A 26,289-nucleotide genomic window follows, 5' to 3' on the forward strand; every position below is an offset into this window, starting at 1 on the left:
TTGGACCAAGAGGGGCTGGGTCTTTTCGTCCATACACACTGCCCAGGCTTGCATCTCAGGGAGGTCATTTTGCTGCTGCCAACACAGCGGGTTTGACTTCACCTCTGGAAGCACACTGCATCATCTCTTGAGACAGACAGATGCCAACAACATTCAAAAAGGTCTAAAGAGAGAAAGCACCATGTGGAGATGTCAGCAGGGCTGGTGATGCTTGTAACAATGGAGGTGGGGACTAGTAGCACAGCCACGCTTCCCCCTTACCACATGGATGCCCCTTCATACAAGCTATGTCTTGGCCAAATTTGCTTGTGCCTGTGCATCATTATTGTTATCTCAGCAGCACCAAAAGGGACTGGTTTAGGCATTTAGCAGAATGAAGTCATAACGCTCTAACAAGATAGTCCCCCCCCACCAAGGGTGGGTAGAAGATCAAATATGCAAATAGCCTTCCATAAGGAGGGTGGTGAATCTTCTAGGACATGGGAAAATAGAGAGGCCAAGTTCAGCCCTTTTGCCCAGAAGCACTACTTTTTCTATTTTTATTTGTCTTATATTGTTAGTGGGACTGTACTCCCGCATCCATCCCTCTGCCACTTGGAAACTAAGGTGGCACTGCTGACCAGCTCTTTTTGGGTGCATTTAGAATATCCATTTGGGTGAAACTGGCTGTTGTGATGGTGTTTAGCCCAATAGAAATGACTGTAGGAACCAGATTATAGTGTCTTTTTATTTCATGGTTCAAATTAAAAGTGCATGTTTAGGAAACATCTCTCCACTCCCTAAATAATAATAGGTTTGGAAAGGATCTCAAAAGCCTTCCTGCCCCAACTCCCAATTGGTATAAGAATTCCCCTCCTACAGCATCCCTGGTGAGTTGGTTGTCCAGCTTCTGTTTCAAATCATCCAACAAAGGAGAACCCAACAACTTCTGATGCTAGTCTGTAGCACTGCTGAACAGCTTGTACAGTGGTACCTCTGGATGCAAACGGGATCCGTTCTGGAGCCCCGTTCGCATCCTGAAGAGAACGCAACCCGCGTCTGCGCATTTACGCATATGCGGGTCGTGATTCGCTGATTCTGTGCGTGCACGTGATGTCATTTTGAGCGCATGCGTGAGTGGCGAAAACCCGGAAGTAACGTGTTCCATTACTTCTGGGTCGCCGCGGGGCGCAACCCGAAAACGCTCAACCTGAAGCAACTTTAACCTGAGGTATTACTGTACTGTTCTTCTAAATGTTTAATTGAAATCCTTCCCCTTGTGATTTGACCCTTTGGTTTTGGTCCTACCTCTTTTGGAGCAAGTGAAAGCAGGGTTGATCTGTCATCTCTCTGATCCTTCATCTCTTCAGACATTTGAAGATGGCTATCCTTTCGCCTCTTAGGACCTTTCCGCACATCACTTGTAGTGGCATAGTGCCATTGTTTGATCCATTTTTAAGAATCAATTTGCAGCAGATTGTTTGCATTTTGCTTGGAGTCAGCATGGGCTTTTCCTTCCCAACTAATGGTGGGTTGTGCCTGAAGTGACAAAAGCTCAGTGGCTATAGTCACACTCCTTAGGCACCCTTGTATTCCCTTCTGCCAGTAAAACCAGCTACAAGTCCACCTAACAAGAGCATGGGCTAGCCCACATTTTGCCAGGAACACAGGTGGGTGCCTTATGCATACCCTCAAACATGCCTGGGAGGAAAACCAAGATGCACATCTTTTGGGGCCACGATATTGCAAGAGCGAGTCTCTCAGGGCCGTGATCTTGCAGGAGCCAAAATGGGAAATCCCGGGAGTCAATCAGAAGCTGAGACGGCTTCTGTAATTTCCAGGATGTCCTGCTTAAAACGGGACAGTTGAGGGGTATGCCTTATGCAAAGTCAGACCAGTAGCATAGCGTTGGAGATGTGTGTGCACGCACAGGGGCAGTTCCCCCAGGTGCAAAATGGTTAGGGGCATGAAATCTCAGCACCAGGTGCTGCCTTAATACAGCTGTACGCTTCCATCACTGATCTCCGTTGAAAACGGCTTCTGCATGCGAACAAGGAAGTGACTTCTCCAGACAACAGAGCTCTTTATTTCTGTGGCTGCACTCCTCTGGGTGACACAGGTGCCATTAGGCAGTTGAAAGTGCATGCATGCTCCGTATGCTTCCCTCCCACCCACCCTTCCTGCGGCCCCAGGTGCTGGCAACCCACGTTACGCCACTGAGTCAGATCATTGGGCCATTAGCTCCATACTGTTTGCACTGACTTAAAGCAGCTCACCAAGGTTCCAGACAGAGGTCTCTTCTAGGCCTATGTGGAGATATCAGTGGTTCAAGGTGGGAACTTGTGCATACTTAGCAGGTTCTCTGTTGCTGAGCTACAGCCCTTCCCAGCTTTTGATAAAAAGAATTTTGTTTATAGACAATTTGCGTTATTTGCACTTTTTAAAAAAATTCAGTTTAAATACTGCATTGGCAGCCAGAAGATGAAGCACCTTCTCATGTCCATTCGAACAATCCAGGATTCAAAATTGCTTTAATGAACACCAGCCAGGATTAGCATTTATCCCCTTTTACACCATGTACTCATTTCATTTAACTTGTCTGGTACTTGGTGCCGTTCTGTGCTTCCAAAATACAGTTTATATATTGCTGTTTGCTCGCTTGACAGTGTTTGTTTGCATTTATTGTTTTCAGTGAAATTATAATGAAGCGGGAGAAGGGAGAGTAAAACAAAACACAAGGAGAATGAATGGCCTGATTTCTCATTCTTCCAAATGTGGGACTCTGCTGCCCTCTTGTGGAATTCAGCTGGCATTTCCTCTAGATCTTTATTTGTACTGGTTCAGGAATTAATCTTCTTTTCATTTTTCTTTAAGGCGCCATTCAAACTTTCCTTCAAACTAATCATAGTCAGTGCCTTTAAATTCTGAAACAGGCCCTATCCTTGTCTTATCACACTGCAGGAAATGCTTGGGGGGGGGAGAGAATGCCTGAGTATCTTGAGTTAACTCTGCGTGGCACAAGGGATCCTAAATGAATTGGAGATCTTGCCCCCCCCCCCCGCTCCATCAACTGATACTTCATTTCCATCTGCACTTTGCAAAATAAACAAAAAAATCAAGCAAGCACAAGCATTAATGCACAGAAATAGTTCACCAATAAAGTGATATCTCATTGGAAAACGTGCATTGATTTTCATCAGGTTTCTCTGCATGTCATGTTCTGTTTTAGATCCAGCAATCTTATGTGTGATCTTCACTTCTGTCCTCAACCTTCTCTGGAGGTGAACCCTCACCCAGAGTTACAGCTGCTTCCCAAAGACGACTCATCCTTTTGGAGTGCCCTGCTGTTTGCATCTATCTGACCTCTGGGTGGTAGGCTAGAGCATTGTAAGTACTGTGTGTTCTCAACTGTGCCAGTTCACTAATAAAACAGTTGTTGTTTTTTCATTTTGTCTACAACATGCTGATCACCTAGGTGCTGAATTTGTACAGAGGGAGAGCTGGTACCTCTCCAGAATATATGCATTCATGCCTTTATGCATCTCTGCCATTTCCCCCAGGGAGCTCAGAGCAACGTGTACGGTATCTCCTGTTTTGTCCTCACATCAACCTTGTGAGGTTAGTTTAGGCTGGGAGAGAAAGTAACTGGCCTATAGTCACTTGGTGAGCTTTAGTGGAGACTTGAACTTGCATCTCTGTGACCTTAGTCTGACGCTTAAGCCCAGCCTTAGTCAACACGGTGCCCTGCAGATGTTTTGGAGTATTAAGTCCCAGCATCGCTGACCAGAGCCATGAGACTGGCTGAGGTGGTCTCCCCAATGGTCTCCCTTTTAATTTACCCCTAAAATACTTTCCTCTCCTTCTCACAGAAGGAGCCTGCCTCTCTTACCTTTTCTGGCTTAAGTCAGCAGCACTTGAAGAGCATAGAATCATAGAATCATAGAATCATAGAATCATAGAATCATAGAGTTGGAAGAGACCACAAGGGCCATCGAGTCCAACCCCCTGCCAAGCAGGAACACCATCAGAGCACTCCTGACATATGGTTGTCAAGCCTCTGCTTAAAGACCTCCAAAGAAGGAGACTCCACCACACTCCTTGGCAGCAAATTCCACTGTCGAACAGCTCTTACTGTCAGGAAGTTCTTCCTAATGTTTAGGTGGAATCTTCTTTCTTGTAGTTTGGATCCATTGCTCCGTGTCCGCTTCTCTGGAGCAGCAGAAAACAACCTTTCTCCCTCCTCTATGTGACATCCTTTTATATATTTGAACATGGCTATCATATCACCCCTTAACCTCCTCTTCTCCAGGCTAAACATGCCCAGCTCCCTTAGCCGTTCCTCATAAGGCATCGTTTCCAGGCCTTTGACCATTTTGGTTGCCCTCCTCTGGACACGTTCCAGTTTGTCAATGTCCTTCTTGAACTGTGGTGCCCAGAACTGGACACAGTACTCCAGGTGAGGTCTGACCAGAGCAGAATACAGTGGCACTATTACTTCCCTTGATCTAGATGCTATACTCCTATTGATGCAGCCCAGAATTGCATTGGCTTTTTTAGCTGCCGCGTCACACTGTTGGCTCATGTCAAGTTTGTGGTCAACCAAGACTCCTAGATCCTTTTCACATGTACTGCTCTCAAGCCAGGTGTCCCCCATCTTGTATTTGTGCCTCTCATTTTTTTTGCCCAAGTGCAATACTTTACATTTCTCCCTGTTAAAATTCATCTTGTTTGTTTTGGCCCAGTTCTCTAATCTGTCAAGGTCGTTTTGAAGTGTGATCCTGTCCTCTGGGGTGTTAGCCACCCCTCCCAATTTGGTGTCATCTGCAAATTTGATCAGGATGCCCTTGAGTCCATCATCCAAGTCGTTGATAAAGATGTTGAATAAGACCGGGCCCAAGACAGAACCCTGTGGCACCCCACTAGTCACTCTTCTCCAGGATGAAGAGGAACCATTGATGAGCACCCTTTGGGTTCGGTCAGTCAGCCAGTTACAAATCCACTGAGTGGTAGCATAGTCAAGACCGCATTTTACCAGCTTCTTTACAAGAATATCATGAGGCACCTTGTCAAATGCCTTGCTGAAATCAAGGTAGGCTACATCCACTGCGTTCCCTTCATCTACCAGGCTTGTAATTCTGTCAAAAAACGAGATCAGGTTAGTCTGACATGACTTATTTTTCAGAAATCCATGCTGACTGTTGGTGATCACAGCATTCCTTTCTAGGTGCTCACAGACTGTTTGCTTAATGATCTGCTCCAGAATCTTCCCTGGTATTGATGTCAGACTGACTGGGCGGTAATTATTTGGGTCCTCTCTTTTCCCCTTTTTGAAAATAGGGACAACATTTGCCCTCCTCCAGTCTGTCGGGACTTCGCCTGTTCTCCAGGAATTCTCAAAGATGACTGCCAGTGGTTCTGAGATCACATCTGCCAGTTCTTTTAATACTCTTGGATGCAGTTCATCTGGCCCTTGAGACTTGAATACATCTAAACTAGCCAAGTATTCTTGTACTATCTCCTTAGTTATTCTGGGCTGTGTTTCCTTTGCTGAATCATTTGCTCCAAATTCTTCAGGTCGGGCATTGTTTTCTTTATCGGAGAAGACTGAGGCAAAGAAGGCATTGAGGAGTTCAGCCCTTTCTGTGTCCCCTGTTTGCATTTCACCATCTTCTCCTCTGAGTGACCCCACTGTTTCTTTGTTCTTCCTTTTGCTACGGACATACCCATAAAAGCCTTTTTTGTTGCTTTTAACCTCTCTAGCAAGCCTGAGTTCATTCTGTGCTTTAGCTTTTCTGACTTTGTGTCTACACATGCTGGCTATTTGTTTGAATTCCTCTTTGGTGGTTTCCCCCCTTTTCCATTTTTTGTACACATCCTTTTTTAATCTTAACTCAGTTAAAAGTTCTTTAGATAGCCACCCTGGCTTCTTTAGGCACCTTCCATGTTTCTGTCTCATTGGTATTGCCTGACGTTGTGCTTTTAGTATCTCCCTCTTAACAAACTCCCAGCCATCATGAACTCCCTTTCCTTTTAGTATTACTGTCCATGGGATCTCACCCAGCACTTCCCTAAGTTTTATGAAGTCAGCTTTCTTAAAGTCAAGAAATTGAGTCCTAGTATGCTTGGCTGCTCCTTTCCGCTGTATAGTAAACTTCAGAAGAGCATGATCACTTGCGCCTAATGATCCTTCCACTTCTACCCCACTAACCAGGTCATCAACATTGGTTAGGACCAGATCTAAAATGGCTGTTCCTCTTGTTGCTTCTCCCACTTTCTGGACAATGAAGTTGTCTGCAAGGCCAGTGAGGAATCTGTTTGACCTTATGCTCTTGGCTGAGTTTGACATCCAACAAATATCCGGATAATTGAAGTCCCCCATTACTACTATCTCCCTTCCTTTTGCATGCTTGGCCATCTGTTCCAGGAAGGCATCATCTATGTCCTCCGTTTGGCTTGGGGATCTGTAGTAAACTCCCACAATGAGGTCACTGTTATTCTTCTCTCCCTTAATTTTGACCCAAATGCTCTCACTTTGGTTTTGAGGTTCTAAATCTTGCATCTCTTCACAGGTATACACATCCCTGACATATAACGCCACTCCTCCTCCTTTCTTGTCTGGTCTGTTTCTCTGAAATAGATTGTATCCCCCCATTATTACATTCCAATCGTGGGACTTATCCCACCAGGTTTCAGTGATGCCTATTATGTCATATTTAGTTTGCTGTACCAAGAGCTCAAGCTCATCTTGTTTATTTCCCATGCTTTGCGCATTAGTGTACAGACATTGAAGTCCATTAATCATTCCCCCGTGACTCTTATTTAAGGATTTTTTCCTCCCACCACTAGGTCTGTGTGCTGTTTGCTCCATTTGGTCTATGACATTTGGATGATCATCTTCATCAATTGATAGACTCCTACCTTCAGGAGCACTGTCTCCCTCCCCCACATTAGTCAGTTTAAAGCCCTCCTGATGAGGTTTCTGAGATTTTTGGCAAAAACATTTCTCCCAACCGTTGTGAGGTGCAGCCCATCGCTTGCCAGAAGTCCATCTTCAAGAAACTGCAGAAGCAAAAGATAGCATGCCATTTTGAAACACTGATAACTTTAGCCACTGTATACTTAACAGCTTGCTAGCCTGTGCTGAATTTTGAATAAATATATATTTGATTTTGGGAGTCGGGTGTGCTGTGCTGTGCAGGAAGCCAATGCGGTGTAGTGGTTAGAGCTCAGACATGGGCGAGGGCAAAATGAGTTCAAGTCCTCTACTGGCAATGAAGTCCCTTAGGTCCAGCCTGCCTCATAGCATTGTTGTGAAGATAAAGTTGGGAGGGGGAGAACCATGAACGCCACCCTGGTGCTCCCTAAAATAAGGGAGTATATGAAAATTATTATTTTAGCCAGAGCTGCTCCTTATGGATGACTTTGCATTCTTATCTGGACTCAGAGCAGAGCAAAGACTGTTTCTAAAAGATTGTGGAATGTTTGTGCAAAATGCATAAGTTAACATATTCGGGCTGCCTAGTCAGAATTTTTTGTTTTGTGAACTTGAAGCTTTCCTTATGTTCAAAAGGACGGCTCAAATATCCCAAGGAAGTTTGACAAGCCTGCCATCTTGTGGCTTGTAGCCATAACTGTTTTCCTCACTGCAAGACACAAGCCATATACTTTGCAGAATTGATCACCAGGTTGTTTTAAACTCTTGCTCTCTTTTGCATTTTCCACCTTTGTCATACCTTTTGGTGCAAATGCTACCTGACTGCTACCACTATGGGAAAGGATGAAAGCTCAGTGTTGGGGCACTAGCTTCAGAAGCAGATTGGAAAGACTCCTGCCCGCATAGTGGCAGCTAGCATAGGCAAATCTGGGCTAAATAAGTTTAACCTGGTGTAACACAGCTTCCCATTCCCTAATTCCAGTTGCTGGTGGTTTCTTGCTTCCTGCAAACTAAAGGTCTATAAGGTCTTTAAAAACAGAATATTGGGATAGCAACACAGGATAGTCATAATTATGATCATTTGAGGACTAGGCTGAATACCTCCTTTTTATTGGACCATTAGTCTCCCTGGAGAAGTGTGGGAGGAGGGAAATGTTGAGCAGCTTTCAGGGGTGTGGGGCGTCTGATTTTATTGTTATTCTTTTGTTTATATCCCACCCTTCTGGCTGGCTTTCCCCATCCATTCTTCCAGCACATATGAAAGCACAATAAAACACCAAACATTAAAATATAAGAAGTCAAACATTTTTAAAAAGACCTTTTGAATATGAAGTGCTTAAAGTTTCTCCCCCCTTTCATCTCTTATTTCATCCCCATTTTACTTAGGAAGCTGGAATGCAACACCAAGACTTCCTGCCCCAGTTAAAGAAAAATCCATTTCATAGTTAAAAGGTAACACCACCCTCCAGAGGAATAAGTCTTAGAATTTTCACCCTGTCCTCAAAGTGGAATAAATGTGGGGGGTGGGGGTACTGGCCTGCCCCCTACAAAATGCTGTAAGAAGCCAGACCGAGTTCTTCAGACAAGAATTAGATGATTTACACCAGGAACGTGGAACCTGTCACACACCCCAATGTTGTTGGTCTCCAGCTCATCAGTCCCAGACAGCATAAACCAATAGTCAGGGATGCAGGAAGCTGTTGCTGGCATCCATCAGTCTCGACAGAGACCCGCTTTTGCTCTTGTCTGCTCAATCCGCTAGAGCCTGTCCTCACATGCAGGGGGAGTCCTCTACCTCACTGAGGGTTTGAGACCCATTGGCTACCCTCACCTGGTTTAGCCAGCCAGTCTAAGCTGGGATGTAGCTGTTGTCACATGCCAGCAGCTTCATGGAGCCACAGGAGAGCACTGAGTGCAGCGTGGGGACCAAAGGTGGACAGACTACTCCAGAAGGAGCACAATGTGTCCCCTACCAGAGGTACTACCCCTCCCCTAACATCCCAACAACAACATTGGGGAAGGGGAAGATTCCCCACCCTTTTGTTTGGTACTAGGTATGTGCTAGGTGCTAGGAAGTCAAATCTACTGTCAGCTGTAGTTACAGTGTATTAAAGTGGTAGGTAAAAGAGGAAAATCACACTCCCATCTCCCCTGATTCTAACCCAGAACTTAATTAATGCCAAAGACCCATGGAATTCTGTTGGAATTGAGTGAGCCAGCTGTTACCCCAAATATGCTCTGTTCCCAGTTGCATATACACCAGCCTTCCCCATGTCCTCTAGACATTTTAGACCACAAATCCCACTAGCCGCAGCCAGCATGACTATGCAGGTTGAGGCTGATGTGAGTTGCAGTTCAACACATCTGGAGGGCACCAGGTTGGGAAAGGCAGATAGAGATTGTGAATTGCTTTCTAAAGTGCATTCTGAGCACATCTTCTATACTTTCAGTGGAGGCAGGAAACACTTCAGTTATCTGCCACTTCTTCAATCAGTCGGTAATTTACTTGTGCTGTTCCCATCAGAGTTGCTCCCCTGTAATAGTCCTATAGAGACCAAATAGGGTCTGTAGCAGACAATTGGAAGAGAACTCCCATGACATGTTTTTGATCTTGCAGTCAAATGCTGCTTTCTTTCTCGTTCTTTGCAGGATAATTGACAATTTGTCCTTTTGCAAAGAAAGGGGCCTGTGGTTTTCCAGGATGCTCCCACAGGTATGTACTTTCTCCTTCTAGTTTTTAGCCCATAGTTTGAAAGCAGCCATGCTTGACCCTTAATAGTGAAATGCTAATACCTACAATTGTAAGAGAACAGAATCAGAGCCAGCCCCACTCACTTTTAACCCAGTGTATCCCACACTTTTCAATGAATTACCTAGTCACTTTCCAACCTGGAAAAAGCCTGTGATGTGTTTTTTTTTAATTGGTTTTGTTCTGCTAGGGTGATTGAGTTGCCTTAATCCACTTTGCATACACAAACCTTAAGTTCAGGTATGCAATTTCACAAAATAGTGACTGTCAAGATATGGCCTATATCCACAGGCCCCAAGACAAAGGTGAGCAGTTCCAACTCGTATTTTAAGGGATACCTCTGTGTGTTTGGCACGTGTAACTGATAAATCTTGGGAAGATTCTGTAGATGCCCTTTTTGGATTCCTTGCACACTTGTTTTTCTTTCAGCCTCTATTATTTATTCTGATAATAAATGCAAAGGCAGGGGCCAAAGTTGGTATCAGGCACCTTCCAAGGCCTTCACGTGTCTTATCTCTGCAACACTAACCTAAAGCAGAGGGCAAGAAGAAGTGAGCAATGGAGACAGTGGCACTGAGGTGGCCCCATGCAAGTCACAAGGACTGCCCATAATCTAAAGTCAACCCTTCATTAAGACTGCAGTGTGTGCTTCAGCTTGCAGCTATTCTGTAGGAAGTACAGATTATTTGTTGTGAGATTAGCCATTGTATAAAACATTACTAAATTACTAAGCCATTGTATGAAGCATTACTAAATCCATACTTCATGCTTCAGAAATTTTTGCAGGACAACTGGTGGAGAGAGTAAATTCAAGTAGTGGACAGCTGACAGAATATAGAATTGAGGAATGTCTCAGATAGCATTCCTTGTTATGAGAATAGGGCAGGGGTCAGCAACCTTTTTCAGCTGTGGGCTGGTTCACTGTCCCTCAGACCATGTGGTGGGCTGGACTATATTTTGAAATATATGCCCCACAAATAACCCAGAGATGCATTTTAAATAAAAACACACATTCTACTCATGTAAAAACATGCTGATTCCTGGACCATCTGCGGGCCGGATTGAGAAGGCGATTGGACCGGATCCGGCCCCTAGGCCTTAGGTTGCCTACCCCTGGAATAGGGTATCTGTTTATGTATCCATTCACACACACACACACACACACACACACACACACACAGACGTTGTGTTAGATATGCAATAGCAGCAATTAGCTGCTTAGGAAGGGAAAGAGCTGGATATAATTCCCCTTTCCTCTTTCTTAACGAACAAGCCACTAACCGGCACTGTCCCAAATATCTAACTGGAGTTACCTGCTAGGAGAATTGGATCAGAGCCTATGGGAATACTTAATAAGCTCCAGTTTCTCATTTGCAAACTATTCTCTCTCTCTCCTCTCCCCTCTCCCCCGCCCCGCAAAACCACAACTGAGAAAAAAAAGTACTAGGAACAATATTGCTTTGGGATTTGAGTGCATGCTCATAGGAAGAACAAGCCAGTGGCACTTGTGACTCTGGTGCACTAATGAATGTTCACAGCAGCTTGTGTACCTACCACACTGCTTAATTAATTAATTAATTAATTAATTCAACAAAAGCAGGATAGCAGGCAAAGTGATTGGTTGTAGAGAAAGTAACGTTTCTGATCAGAAAGTATCTGTGTGTCAGGGACCGTGCTGAGGGTGGCTGCACTGAGGAGGAATGGTGGGAGCCTCCCCCTCCCCCTGCGCCTGATCAGGATCCTGAATCTTCCCTGGAGCAGGGAAGTGCCGTAAATTTTGCTCCATAACACGCAAATTTTTCCTCCTAGAAAGTAAGGGGAAATGTCTGTGCGTGTTATGGAGCGAATGCCTACAGATGGCGGGGGAATCTGCTGCAGTCGTGAGCAGTCCGTGGCTCGCTTTGAAACAGCAAAGCAGGTGTCAGCGGCTCCTGTCAGCTAGCGGAGCTGGGGAGGAGGGAGAGAAGCAGAGCGGGAGTTGGCTGCTTTAAAACAACCCCTGCTCTCTGTCCCTGCCTGCAGTTTTTTGCTGTCCGATTTTGGATTAGCCACTGTAGGGGCTGTGTGTGTGTGTGTGTGTGTGTGTGTGTGTGTGTGTGTGTGCTTGAGCTATCATTCTCCTCCTCCTGCTTCCCCTTCACTCTCCCAGCGCCCCTGCGACTTTAGAATTGACACTCTGTGTGTCTCTGTGTGTGTGTGAGGGCTCCTTCTCCTTCTCTTGCTTCCCATTCACTCTCCCTGCGCCCCTGCGCTCTCCCAGCGCCCCTGCGACTTTAGAATTGACACTCTGTGTGTCTCTGTGTGTGTGAGGGCTCCTTCTCCTTCTCTTGCTTCCCGTTCACTCTCCCTGCGCCCCTGCACTCTCCCTGCGCCCCTGCGACTTTAGAATCGACACTCTGTGTGTCTGCGTGTGTGTGAGGGCTCCTTCTCCTTCTCTTGCTTCCCGTTCACTCTCCCTGCGCCCCTGCACTCTCCCTGCGCCCCTGCGACTTTAGAATCGACACTCTGTGTGTCTGCGTGTGTGTGAGGGCTCCTTCTCCTCTTGCTTCCCGTTCACTCTCCCTGCGATTTTAGAATTGACACTCTGTGTGTCTCTGTGTGTGTGAGGGATCGTTCTCCTTCTCTTGCTTCCTGTTCACTCCCCCAGCACCCCTGCGACTTCCAGCGCCCTGCGACTTTAGGGCCAGTTCTTTCTCTGCGTGTGTGTATGTGTTTTGACCTCACTGCGCTTGTTGGGGGAGATTGTTGGTCGCAATTTTTCTTGATTTGTCTCAGAGTGGTTACTATCGTGGTTTCCTTGCCGGGGAGGAGGGAGAGACGCAGAGCCTGCTTGTTCTAAAGGAGCAAAGCCGGAGAGGAGCCTCTCCTGCATTATTAGCAGAATCCTTCTCCACACACCCCCATGCGTGCTCCTTGTCCCTTGAGCGCTTTTCCTTCCCTCCCCACTTAAAACGTGGTTACAAAGCACGGATCCACATGGATCCTCAGGATTTTTGCACTGGGTCACCCCAAATTCACCATCAGATCACCTAGCATGTCCATGGCTACAGCCTGCACCAAAAAACACACGCACCCACTGTTTCATGGGGCCACAATGGCGCAAAAACGTGGTTACAAAGCATGGATCCACATGGATCCTCAGGATTTTTGCATTGGGCTACTCCAAACTCACCGTCAGATCACATGTCTGTGGCCACAGCATGAACCACAAAAATCATACATCCACTGTTTCGTTTAGAATATTTTTTTTCTTGTTTTCCTCCTCTAAAAACGACGTGCGTGTTATGGTCAGGTGCGTGTTATAGAGCGAAAAATACGGTAGTATTGATTTAGAACAGTGGTTTGCAGAGGGACATAGTTCAGAAGGCAGAAGCTGGGAAGTACTGAGTGGGGAATAGCTAGGAGGAGGAGAACCAGGAGAAAGAGAATTAACAGACTCCCTTTTGCTGGAAAGTGTCCATCCGCTCAGTCCAAGGTCAAGGAGAGCAGATAAGGTGGCAGCACAGAATAGCACAGTGGTTGCGAGATCAGGTTGCAAGATGCGGAAGTGACGGGGGAGACTGGGGGGAAATGGGTGGAAACCTTAATTGGGAGCACCTTCATTCCAAGGAATGGATTCTTTGTTCTCGCTGTGATCATTAAAATTTCTAACTGGTAAGCGACTCCTTTCGCTTTCTTCTGCTTATCTCTGGCCAAAGGGGGGAGGGGAAAGGAAGCCGAGTCCCTGAAGCCTGACACTATGTGTGCCTGTAAGAGCAGTCGGTAAGAGGTGTGAAGGCTGCCCTGCATGCATGGCCCTGCAGCAAAAGGAGGAATGGACATGCCCCTTTGTAAATTGGGGAGGTGAAAATAAGGTGTGTTAATAGCTGAAAATTGTAACGTACAAACACCCTGTCATATCGTTCAGCTTAGGGATCAGTTCCTATCTTTGACTTCATGGTATGAGAAAGCTGGTATGCTTTAGGTCTTATTCCAGTTATTTCTTCAACCCCAGAATGCAAATACAAAAAAGTGTCTTTGGACAACTTTTCTCCAGTAAACTTGGGAGCTGTGTCAAGGCTGACCTGGGCTTGGGAATTCGGTTCTCAGCATCATTATATTCTGTGTATATTTGAAAATTATTCCAAATCCTTTCCTTGGCAGTCCTGAAACACTCCTAGGTTTTTCGTTTAATAGTTGTTTTCAATACAATTTTCACACTAACACTCCACCCATCCTCTGTACTACACGAGCTTCATTAAAACCTGCTGGAGACGTGCTTTCATTTACACCTGGACTTCATTAATCTTTTCATTTAGTTTGCTTTGATGGCTTCTAGGTTGTTTTATCGGTCCACGTCTATCACCTCCCCCCCCCATCACAGTTGAGGCCCTTTCTTCCTAATGGGACACTTTTGAATCTAAGCCCTGCTTTGATTCACATTGAACCTAGCTATAAATACCTGCTTTAGGGTTTTCCTAGTCAAAGTTTAGGAGTGACTTGTGATTCACTTTGTTCAGCAGTAGGTCTCTGTTTAACTAATTGGATTGCATCAAAAGCAACAAAAGCTGGTGGACCCTCTTGCCCCCCCCTCCCCTTTATGATGGGGAGAAGTTTGGTTCTTTACTTTCAGAACTCCCTCTTAGAGTGGTGTTAAGTTGAAGCTCACACGGTGTTCTTTATCATGTCATCTTCCGCTTCTGTCTTCTTTTAGGAGACACAAGAAAGAAATGAAAGGAAATGGTCCTTGAAATACACAATCATTAGTGACTTTTTAAAATGCCTTTGATGTCAGCATGTTCAGGGATATTTGAGAGACAGAATGGGAACAGAAATATTCCTCCAGAGACAGTAGGAAACCACTTTGGGAGAAGTGTTTAAAAGTCAACTCTGACTAGGGGAAGAGAAAGATCTTATTAATTTGGTATCGGATTGCATTACAGATTATGCTGCCCCTTACCCGAACCACAGGTTCGGATCCTATCTCAGCATAATAATCTGATCCACACTATGTCAAAGGTTCATTCTGGTAGATGGAACAAACATTTGTATTCAGCAGGCATGATGTCCAAAATGTTTGTGTTGCCTGCAATCCCACAGGTCTGCTTAATGTGGGACTGTTTTTGTCAAACTAAGTGACCTCCTGACTGAAGTCAAAGGATATTTCCATATGGCTTTGCCTCTCTGCATCTTATTTTTGAGCTGTACTGTAACCATTGTCTGGCACACAATGTGGGTTTGCCTCTGGAAAGCTAGACGTGTGGCTTTGTTGTTGCGTTGCGGTGCCAGTGTCAACCACACACAGTGCCCTTTTTGGTGTGTGGAAATCGCACCACATATTTGCATTCACAAGAAATGGCAGAATATAGCTTGCATGTGGAGGAACCTTGGGTACCTGAAGTCACCCTAAGGATGTATTTCAAGTGCATTATTTGCCAATTATATAGCCAATTAAAGCTGAAGCTGCCCACCTCCAAAGTGGATTAAAGCTGTCAGAGCGATCAATAAAAGCGAAGCAAATATCCAGCTGAGGGGGGGAAGGGCCATCTGTTCTTATCACTTTAGGAATGGAAGAAAAGTGGTCCAGCAGGGAGGGATACCAAAGAGGGGAGGGGAGCACACAATATGCCATGTGTCTTCCTGTCAAGAGTATTAACATTCTCTCCATACATGCTAAACTATGCCAATCATTTGTGAATTTTGTTATTCCAGAGCATGCAGAAATTTCTGGAGGCAGTTTAGAGCAAGAGGTTGGTGAACTTGAAGCCTTTGGCCCAGAACAGGGGAAAAAAAGGTATGATAAAAGTGATTCCATATTTTATCTAAAGCCTATCACCATCTTTTCTCTGGGAGGTAAAGGAAAATTACTTTTCTTCTTTTTAAAAGACATTGTAAGGTTTTCTGCTAATGACAAGCTTGAGATATCTATCCCTCCCTCCTGCTTCTATGCCACACATTCACACTAATCCCACGAAGGGATAGAAGTAAGCTTCTATGCATATAGCAGACATCTCTATATTGCATTGAAATTCTCATCTGGGCCCCATTCAGCTGAGCATCCTTCTTCCAGCTTCCATGATCCAAAGGGTCTTACTGGATTTGTTTTATTTTCTTGGTCTTAACAGGCACAGTGGTGTGCAGCACTCAGGTACCTCACACCTTTCAGTCCTGAAAAGGTGATGTTTGTTGTTACTCCGTGACCAGATAACACTTCAGTTATGACCAAGACACACCAGTTTTCTGTTAATATTTATTGTCTGCATTACCGCAGTTATGTACAAATCTCCCATATGAAAATGTAAGGACTTTTTACATTTTCACATGTGATCTGCATTAACTGAATAATGTTTGGTGACAATATACACAAATTTGCAGTAGTACATAAACATTTTGTGCATTAAAAAAAGAAATATACATAATTTAAAAAATAAAAATGCATTACACCATTTACAAATTAACAAAAAGCAAATTTTCCCCAGACAGTCGCCTCCATACTCTACCAAAAAAAAAAAAAAAAAAAAAAATCTTTTCAAGTAAATTAAGTTAGGCAAAATAATTTTTTTAAACTTTGGGTGAGCACAATTTACAAAAGGTAAAAAGACAGATCTGTTTCCTTCCAGTGATTTTTTTTTTTTACAGTGATGATTACAGAATTGCTGAAATCATTTTGTGTATGTAGTGCTGAATTTGAAAAAAATGATGCTTAAAATTTCTGTGATAGGATGAGGATTTTAAGATCCAGAGACCGTAACAAATATAATCAGGCTTGTTCAGAACCAGCAAACATTGAAGGAGAATTGTTCTAGTTCTCAAAGCAGACGTAACAATCTTTTAAAACCCACCATTTTAAAACAGAAATTACAAACCTCCACAATAAGAAGAAAATGTCTAGTCAGCTATTTTTGGAATGGATCAAAGAGAATTGGTCACTGAAAACATTATTTTCACAAACTAACAATCTACCGAAGTGGCTGCTTTAGGCACTGGATTTGTAGAAACACATCTTAAAAGCAACTTATTTTTATACAGATACTTCTTATATTCCTGTTTCAGTGCTACCGTTCTGATCTCTAGATTTAACATAATCCAGACTGCAATTGTGGCCTTCCTACAGCCTTCCTCTCAATAATCTTTTAAAATAATTCTTTCTTTTTACAATTAAAGAACATCCTTTGTGCATCTTTTTCCCCCTTTTTTTTTTACACCCTGTACTGTAAATTGAAGATGCACATGTCTTGTGAAGCAATCCCTACCTGGGAGCATGTCCCACCAAACACCGTGGGACTTACTTCCAAGTAAGCATGCATAGGATTGCACAGATAATGTAGTAAAAGTTCAACTAACCATTCATTCAATTTGCTAGTCAGTTTCTCAACATTTAATATCAGTAAATTGGCTGTGTTTTATATCCACTTATTTTGAACCTTTCTCAAGGTTGCTTGGAATAACCCTTGTATTCCTGTTATTTTACTGCTAATAACAGATTCACAAGTTATGATAAATCCTCATTTCGAAAAACAAACGAAAAGCAGCATGAGAGAAGACACTCTGACGTTGTGTGTGTGTGTCAACACCAGAGACTTCATGGTGGAAGCAAGTTCATAAACCTAATTGTGAAGCAATGCTAAAAATAAATGCATATCTTTCCTGTCTAGGTAGCCATATTTGCATGAAACAGCTGAGAGTATTGACTTTTATCAACGGGCAATATAGCGGGGTGCATTAGGAATGGTTTAGCTTATTGATACAAACCTGAGAAATTAGAACTAAAATCATTAATGTGTAATGGATGCCTGATAAAGTTGATTAATTGTATTGCTCATTAACCTGCAACTAGACAGACATAGATGATGTCTTCAAATATTGACCTTACATTTTGCAAAGGTTGAGGATTTCTAGCGGCTAAAGGGGCTTCATATTGTAAGTTAATACACCAAAAACTCATTGGAATGGAAAAGGTTACTAGAGATTAAGCAGCTGTAATTGCCAGAAATATGATAAAGGAGTTGTACAGTTTTGAATATTCACGGAGCGGTGTAGGTTGGCTGTGTCTCATTTAAAGGAATTCTTGATCAGTTCTATCCATTGAAATCAATAGGCAAGGAAGCTCTGAGAGTGAAATAGAGCCCCCACACTTCAACTAGGCAGTTGGACAATAATGTTTAAGAATTTAAAAAATATTTCTTGAGTCAGGATGGGGTGGGGTGGAATCAGTCAAGACTACACCAGGTTATTTCAAATGGAAAGAGTGCTTATTGATTCTTCAGCAGTGCATTAGCAAGAGAAAAATAAACAGATATTTTGCATCTTTCAGCTTGAAAATATTGGATTATTGTTTAGATAAGTATTTTCCCCAAGATTAGTGGGCAACCACTTTTTTCTTTCTTTCTTTTTTTACAAAGTTAGCAATATAAAAATCTAGTTGTAAACAACCTTCAAAGTAATTAGAAATCAACTTGAAAATCTATTATCTGTAGAAGTTGGACAGAATCAGAAAGTAGACACTTAATGTTACTGCCATGGTATTGACTACAAAACAGCTGCTGTTACAAGAAATGGTATAAACAGTACTTGCATTAGCTGGTTTGATCCAGTCACAGTCCAGAAACTGATCTCTACTCTCAACAGGACTCAAGAACTTACTGATAAACGTCTGTGCGATGCGATTTGCCGCATCCTTTCCTTCATCCTTTTCTGAAAAGAGGCAGTTTCTATGGCAATACTAGGTAATAAGTGCATATCATGCTGCACTAATATAGTGCAAAAAATTGCCTTCCATGTAGCAAAAAAGTTGCAGGCAACAGTTTGAAAGTAAGAGAAAGTAAAAACTTATTACACACGGATATTAATTTCCAGACAACCTCTATAAAACATTGAACCTGAAAATGCTTTTCTCCTTGATAAGTGTGTCTATATGACGCTTTAGTACCTGGAACTGGTCGTATAGGACAGAGTCTTTTGCAAGCCTGCACCCTGGGAAAGAGGTTAAGAAAACCTACCCTCCCCTGCCAAAATGCCAGGACTTGCTCATTGGGTTGTTATTGTCAGTTAAAGTTAACATGTTGCTAAGCTCTAAAATGCCCCTTTAGCCAGTATATCATTTGACAAGTTAATACATATGGTGCAACGGAGTATATAAATTGTATATCAAGCATTCTAGACATCTTGGTATGATCTCCTCATGCTTACTGACTACATTAGCTTAATGCAGCAGATAGTTCTGGCATCAAGACACTCAGATGTCAATATTAGGTCATATACAATGGGCTGGAGACACAAGCGGTTTTGCAGTTCATAAGTTTCAAAGAAGGCCACATTAAGATTCCCAGCTGCTGTGCTAACAAGATAAATTTGCCACCATAATTTGCTGTACTGACTGATGGTCTAGAACAAAGCATGTTTCTTGGAATATCCATGGCCATTGTGAAGTCTTTTTTTTTGTCTTGTGGTGTAACATCTGCTCAGTAACGTACACACGTATGTGTTGTCTTTGAACACTAGTTTCAAGAGACTAAAGTCAATGGGAAGTCATTATTTTACATATCTGCATCTCCATCGTAAGCCAGCGTTAAAGGTTTGAGACGGTTGTTCTGTCTTCTTTGAGGCTTCTTTGGCTTTTTGCTGCAACATGGGAGGGGAGGAAAAACCAACTTTAAAAATTCAGATCACAAAATGGTCAAAACAATTTACTTATCTGGGCCCATGTGAGTTAAGATTTAACTGTTAACAGCAAAAAATAGATAACCGTATTTTTCGCTCCATAAAACGCACCTGACCATAAGGCGCACCTAGTTTTTAGAGGGGGGATGCAAGAAAAAAAATTATTTAAAGGGAGTGCTGAGCAGAGCCTGTACATATCTCAGGCTCTGCTCAGCGCTCCCTTTCATGAGCCGTGTGGAGCATGTGTGCGGTGCTTGCAGGCTTTTCCCTGAGGGGGGAGAAGGGCAGCCCATCACTGACGGGCTGCCCTTCTCCTTCATTGGGAAAAAGCCCCCAAGAGCCGCATACACACCCCGTGTGGCTCTTTAAAGGGAGCGCGGCTCTTGGGGGCTTTTGTGGGAGGTGGGGGAAGTGAGAGAGCCACACTCTGTCCCTTCCCCCACCTCCTGCAAAAGCCAGGGATAAGAAGCCACTGCAGGGCAGCGGGATGAAGGCTCCCTGCTGCCCTGCGGAGGCTTCGCACGGCTAAGCTAGAAGCCAGGACAGCCAGTGGGATCGCAGCACAGCAATCCCGCTGGCTGTCCAGGCTTCTTGCTTGGCCGCACGCAGCCTCTCCCGGGCAAGGGGAGCCTTCTTCCCCTGCCCGGGAGAGGTTGCGCACGGCTAAGGCTCCCCCAAGAGCTGCGCTTCCTTTAAAGAGCGCGTGGAGTATGTGTGCAGCTCTTGGGGGCGTTTCCCACACAGCTCTTTAAAGGGAGCGCTGAGCAGAGCCTCCTGCCTGCATTCGCTCCATAAGACGCACACACATTTCCCCTTACTTTTTAGGAGGGGAAAAGTGCGTCTTATAGAGCGAAAAATACAGTACTTGGCTGTTGCATTTACTAATTGTCTGATTCAAGTCAAACTTCTGATGAAAGTTAACATCCAACTCATATTTGTATCCAGTAATTTTGAATGGTCTTTTCTGGATTTGAGCAAAGATTAGATAGGAAAACCCAGCAATAAAAAGTTGTAGATTGTAGCTTCACTGTAATGTTGGGCCCAACATAAACTTAAATAGCTTTATAACCCACCTCCATTAATACAACAGGTTCAGTACAAATACAGAAGGTGCAGTCATATCTTCTTAAGTGAATTTAAAAACAAAAAGCATTAGGCATTGTTATTAAAATCAAGTACCTTTTCCCCTTTTCTTTTTGCTGAAAAAAATCCAGCAACAACAATGAAATGTAGAACAAACGTAAAAATAGCCAAAAAAGCTGGTTGACATTGTGGCAAATGGAATCATACAGCAATAAAAACTAGTTTTGCAATCACTTAATAGACATTACTAAGGTGGATGGAATAAACTGATTTGGGGCAAAACTGTAGGAATATACATGGATGGGTCATGCTCACTACTTTTATAGTCTAAAATAGCCTTCCTCAACCTGATGCCTTCCAAATGTTGTTAGGGCTCCAGTTCCCATGAGCCCCAGTCAGCCTGGTCAAAGGTTAGGCATGAATGGGGTTGCAGTCCACAATGTTGGAAGGTTATCAGCTTGGGGAACACTAGTCGCAAAAATAATAAATGACTAAAGAACTCACCAGGCTAGATATACCATAGAAATAATAAAGATGAGCAAAACAAATGCACCAGCAGCTACACCATAAACCCAGGTCTTCAGCTTCCCATCTAAAAAGAATGAATGTTAGTCATCAGTCTGCAAGTTAGTACTCAACAAAAAAAGTTTTAAAGCTTGTTTTAATAAAAAGGCTTTCACACAGGTACGGTTAGTGATATTGTTCCATATTGCATCTTGGATGCTGCATGAAATTGCTTATCTGACATAGCACCTTTCCTTGCAACATCAGTGTGCAATGTGTCGATACAAAAAGGGCCAGAGAGTGAAGAGCAAAACCTGCCCTGTTCATTCTGTGAACTCAAGTGGTAATCAAGGACTGATAAGATTCAGAACAAATACAGTATGTGCCTAGAGCCCAGAGAGGTGATATTACAGAAGTTTCTCCCCCCACCCAACTAGATTCCCATTAACACTATTGATCAAGCTACACAACAACTTCCCAGTCAGTGAATGTGTTTAGGGGCTGGCAGTCAGAGGGGCAACTTCTACTTCAACCCTGTGCCTGCTTATTCAACTTAAGTTTCATTCTGAAATCTAACACTTTTAGTTAAAGAACTATCAGTACAAGTGTATGAGTACACAAAGAACTAAAAAATAATAACCAAAGGTGGTGCTGTGGTCTAAACCACTGAGCCTAGGGCTCGCCGACTGGAAGGTTGGTGGTTCGAATCCCCGCGACGGGGTGAGCTCCCATTGCTCGGTCCCAGCTCCTGCCAACCTAGCAGTTCGAAAGCACATTGAAGTGCAAGTAGATAAATAGGTACCACAGTGGAAAGGTAAACGGTGTTTCCGTGCGCTGCTCTGGTTTCACCAGAAGCAGCTTAGTCATGCTGGCCACATGACCCAGAAAAAATGTCTGCAGACAAACATCAGCTCCCTCGGCCACTAAAGTGAGATGAGTGCCGCAACCCCAGAGTCGTTCGCAACTGGACTTAACTGTCAGGGGTCCTTTGCCTTTAACTTTTTATACCACTTCTTATTCATGCTGTTAACAGAGGGGATAAGCTGTTGGCTCTTCCTGCATTAAAATTGTGCAGAGGCCAGAAAAACCCACCACCTTCTACAAAAGCACTTAGCAGCACTAACTATGCATGCGAGACTTCACCTGGTCCAAAAGGCTGCAGGAACCAAGTCCTTCCTCGTCCTGATTGGGGATTGGATGGCTGTGTGGGGTTTACAGCTCGACTGGTTTTTACATCTCCCTTTCTGTCGTCCACTGTGGGGATGACTACCACCGGGATGAGAGTGCACTGCTCAAGTGTGCCATCAGAAGACATTACTTCTGTGTACCCTTCTTCACACGCACATGTTCTGGTCTGCAGAGGAACAAGCGTTTTACATACAGTTGCAAATCCACACATCGCTGAGCACTACATGATGTGTCATGGAGCAATTTAAAAAGGGCCACTCTCTACCACGGAAAAGCTGTGGTGGGGGAAAGATTTCCCAGAGGCAGTGGGGAGAGGTTTAGCTATGTCCACCCAGCTTCCAAATATTGACCAACTAGCTCAAACATTATTTTTTATCTCCAAGAAGTATTGGGGTTCCCTTTTGAGATTTTACTTGCAGCTAAGCATCTTAAGAACGCTGCAGTCCCCACAATTCAATATCATGCACCAACATGTGACTGGAGCCACATGCTGGATGGGTGGCTTGTTATGACACAGTAGCACATACCTCACTACAATAAGAATAGGGCTGGCTGCACGGTGGCTTACATGACCTGTCAACATCTGGCTGGCGCATCACTAAGCAGCCTCCTGCAGAACAAAACAAATCACATTTTGACACAACTGTGCCTCTGAACCGAGGAAGCTAATTGCTGCAGCTAGGAAAAGTGACATCCCATAATGGAAGAGGATGCTCTCCCACTCCTTCGCAGTTTCTCCGAGGAAGGACACAGCAACGGATGGATTTACTGGCATCGCTCTATGTCTCATTAATATGTCGGTGTGCCAGATGCCATTTTCTTCTTTACGGCTCACACAGGTAATTGGCTGTGTATGTGAAAATGTGCAGGGGATAACGGATGTTGAACTTTGAGAGGTAATTGTGTTCTTGGCAGGATGGCTTTAATGCCGCTAACAGTACTATTGTCAAACATGATACATGGGAGAAAACATATTCACTACATGATGAACGTCCTTTGTCTTGATCCTCCAAACACCGAGCAAATTCGCAGGCCCCCCCCCAAGCAAGAAGGGGGTAGGTTACCATGCAACGTTTGGGAGAAACACCGTCTCCACTGTATGTTTGGCTTTGTTATACTACTAGCATAGACCCATGGGTGTAGCAAAGGGGTGCAGGGGGCAGCTTTCCCCCCAACTCCTCAAAACATATTGAAAAGCATTAAAAATAATTAACTGAGGCTCTGCACTGCCCCCCCCCCCGGCAGAAGCCTCCTCCCTGACAAAAGCCTGCCCCCCATCACAATGTCCTCTTTTTTGGGGGGGGGGTTTACCTGTGATCTTCCAAAAAAGCTCAACAACTTTTATGGACAATCTCCTAAAAAAAGCTCAGACCCCATCATCATGTTTTGTTTTGTTTTTTACTTTCCATGCTTCTCTGAAATGTTCTTGTTTAGTGGAAAAGAGAATTATTATCTCTTAAGGCAGGCATAGGCAAACTCAGCCCTCCAGATGTTTTGAGACTACAATTCCCATCATCCCTGACCACTAGTCTTTTAGCTAGGGATCATGGGAGTTGTAGCTGGAGGGCAGAGTTTGCCTATGCCTGTCTTAGGGCGAGACCTTTATACTTTATAGTGTAATGCAATCTTAAAGTAGGGGGGTGTTGCTGTTGGACTCCAACTCAGGTCAGTCCCAGTCAGCAGGGCCAAGGATGAGAGATAGCTGGAATTGTAGTCCAGCAGCATTTGGGGGCTCACATGTTCCCCATCCCCTTCCTTAAAGGCTGTTGCATGCATGGCAAGACAACATGCTCAAGACTAGAGTGAAACAAGTAACTGAAAACAAATATTTTGGTTCTCAAGAGTTGATCTTTCTTGGTGTTCTGCTCTTAATTCTCAGTAGCTAGAAGGTTATGTATGTGGCACAGTTATTGTTTTAAACCAAAGAAGCACACACAGGCTTTCATCATTGTTTTGAGCCAGGATCCTTGTTGCCATCGTTCAGTAGTACCCAGTTTGCCCATTTCTTCCTCAAACAACTTCAGCAGTACAATGTAGCTGCCCACTCAATAGAAGTTTGCTGCTGCATCCTGAAACAGCCATGCCCATGTACTGGTGAGAAACAATGATGAAGTCCTGACAATAACAGATGCAATTAGATGCAGCTAGGTATTAGGATTAACAGAGAACCAAATCAGTCTTGCTAGCTGGCGAGTGAAATGGAATAAATTCCGAATGTCCTGGCAATAAGATGAACATGCCTGTAAATGCCCTTAATGCAAAATGTCAGCCATCTGGGGGGCTGCAGGAGGAAAGAGCAGCTTCATCACCCGTTTCATTTTGAATTAACGTATCTGTAAAAATAATACTTGGATATAAGAAGGCCGCTCGAAACCATTATGCTGTGATAGAAGTAGAACATGTGAGAAACACTGCTCTATAAGCAAATACAAATGTCAATGCAGTTGAACCGAGTGAGCTTCAAGATAGCACATAGACATTCTGACACTGCTACAGAGAAGCATTACAGCATCAGTGCAATGTTTTTAGGCCTAGCCCTCTTACTTTCAGAAGACTGCACATAATGTCTGTTAAAAAACAAACAACCAGTGTAGAATGGCTATCCATGAGGTAATCCTAGCCTTGGAATGAGGAAATAAAGCTTATGTGAATAGTGCTGTAATCCCCACCCCCACTGCTTTCAATAGGAAATCCTACTGTTTACAGCTGAATTGGGGAAAACATCGCTTGGGTTTTCTGCAGATCGTTCCAATTCAGCAGTGATCAGCAGGTTTTCCAGGGGAAAGCAGAGGGGCAAAAAAGAAACCTATTTAACCCATGACTAGAAATCACAGGATAAACAAAAGTGTGGATGGGCCCTGAGTCTAGATATATACAGGCACACCCCTTATCCTAGATATATTTCTCCTCATTTTCTAAAAACCAGAGCCTTATGCAGATGTTAGAAACATTGGTGTTGAGGCAGGTAGTCTTTCTAGTGGTGGCCCCTTGAAAAATGAGACTTCTCCTGTCACAAGTGTGCTCTTTTGGCAGCCTCTTTTGTTGGGTGGGGTGGGAGCTGCAAAAACATTTTATGTTCAGGTAGATCTCTGAGATGCAGCTGGTGAGTTGCTATTTCAAATGCTATTTCTTAGTTTGTGCCAATTGTTATGATTATATGCTTTTATATAAAAAAAAGTTTTACATAGTAATTATAGGGTTATATCCAATGGCAACTTTCTCTTAGCAGAAAGCACTTCTACTCTCACAAGGTGGGATATCTGGTTTTTGCCAGTTTCCACTGCTCACTTACTTCCCTGAAAAGTTGCTCCTAAGAGTCGCTATGTTACATGGAGAGCTGCCGCAGGTGTGTGTGGTGGTGGGGAACGAGCAAAACTCATGTTGTGTGAGTAGAAGTGCTTTTCTCCAAGGCAAACTTGACAGTGGGTACAATCCATCATTTTTATTGCTGGAAACTGCTTTGAGAATAGCAGCTGAGAAGCCCATTCTAAACCTTTGAAGACACAACCCAGCCAAAATGTAATCCCACCGACTTGAATGGGAAGCAGTTTTAGGTGTGCTAATCTCTTTGAAATCAACAAGACATAGAAGTGCTTTAGGCTTGGCTGAATTTTGACCTAACAAATATATAGAAGTGGTAGAAATCTGTTCCATGGATGTGCTCTACCGCTCCCAATCCATATTACATCCAAAGCTAAAGGAGCTTGTTTGCTATGGTTTGGCTTACACCGTAACTAGCTATTCTCAGGAACCCAATGCAAAGCTAATAATCACAAGCTTTCATGAGTGCTCATTAACATTTCGTAAGAAACTTCAATGAGCTCTGAAGCACATATATCAGTGGAACTTTAATACCTGTAGTCTGATCGTAACAATCCTTTAATGACTCTTAAGTAACCTCTTGCAGCCTATCATGTCAATAATCCCTGGATTAATGTTGTGTAAGAATTCGCTAATTTCATAAGCAATCATAAACACTAATCACATGGTGTCTACCACTGACATTATTATTACTCACAGAAGCAACCCAAAGCAACTGACAACACAATATAAACACTAAAAACCAATTACAACAAATCAACGCCCCCCAAAGCCCCCACATAAATACAAATAAAAGTCAGGTGTTGCAGAACCCGTCCCATTAAAAGAGGCCTCAAGTACTTTAGACCCTTCAAATTAAGGGCCAAAATTCCAGGTTAAAAGGAAGGTTTTT

At 43.6% G+C, this 26,289-nt stretch overlaps 1 protein-coding gene and 2 long non-coding RNA genes across 7 annotated transcripts in view; 2 read left to right on the forward strand and 1 right to left on the reverse strand.

Annotated features, from left to right (window-relative positions):
* LOC308459594 overlaps nt 1–3,341 on the forward strand; it is a 28,392-nt gene extending 25,051 nt beyond the window's left edge. For both annotated transcript variants that reach the window (XR_013978201.1, XR_013978202.1), the window contains exon 4: nt 3,209–3,341. This is a non-coding gene — a long non-coding RNA (uncharacterized lncRNA). The remainder of the gene's footprint in view (nt 1–3,208) is intronic.
* Nucleotides 3,342–8,309: 4,968 nt separating this feature from the next.
* LOC308460134 lies at nt 8,310–15,539 on the forward strand. Its single transcript, XR_013978488.1, has 3 exons — nt 8,310–8,365; nt 9,563–9,626; nt 15,354–15,539. It is a non-coding gene; the product is annotated as an uncharacterized lncRNA (long non-coding RNA).
* A 338-nt stretch (nt 15,540–15,877) lies between these two features.
* THSD7A (thrombospondin type 1 domain containing 7A) overlaps nt 15,878–26,289 on the reverse strand; it is a 221,815-nt gene continuing 211,403 nt past the window's right edge. For 2 of the 4 annotated variants that reach the window (XM_080974550.1, XM_080974549.1), the window contains 4 exons: nt 22,604–22,686; nt 22,032–22,242; nt 20,889–20,976; nt 15,878–19,262 (listed from right to left, as the gene is read on the reverse strand). In XM_080974550.1, the coding sequence (XP_080830676.1) occupies nt 19,178–19,262; nt 20,889–20,976; nt 22,032–22,242; nt 22,604–22,686 (467 nt within the window). In that variant the 3' untranslated portion in view covers nt 15,878–19,177. Of the gene's footprint in view, nt 19,263–20,888; nt 20,977–22,031; nt 22,243–22,603; nt 22,687–24,316; nt 24,410–26,289 lie in introns of all 4 variants that reach the window. The other 2 variants (XM_080974551.1, XM_080974552.1) reach the window with 2 other exon arrangements.

The sequence above is a fragment of the Podarcis pityusensis genome (assembly GCF_964106645.2).
Source record: "Podarcis pityusensis genome assembly, chromosome: 12".
Classification (NCBI taxonomy): Eukaryota; Metazoa; Chordata; class Lepidosauria; order Squamata; family Lacertidae; genus Podarcis; species Podarcis pityusensis.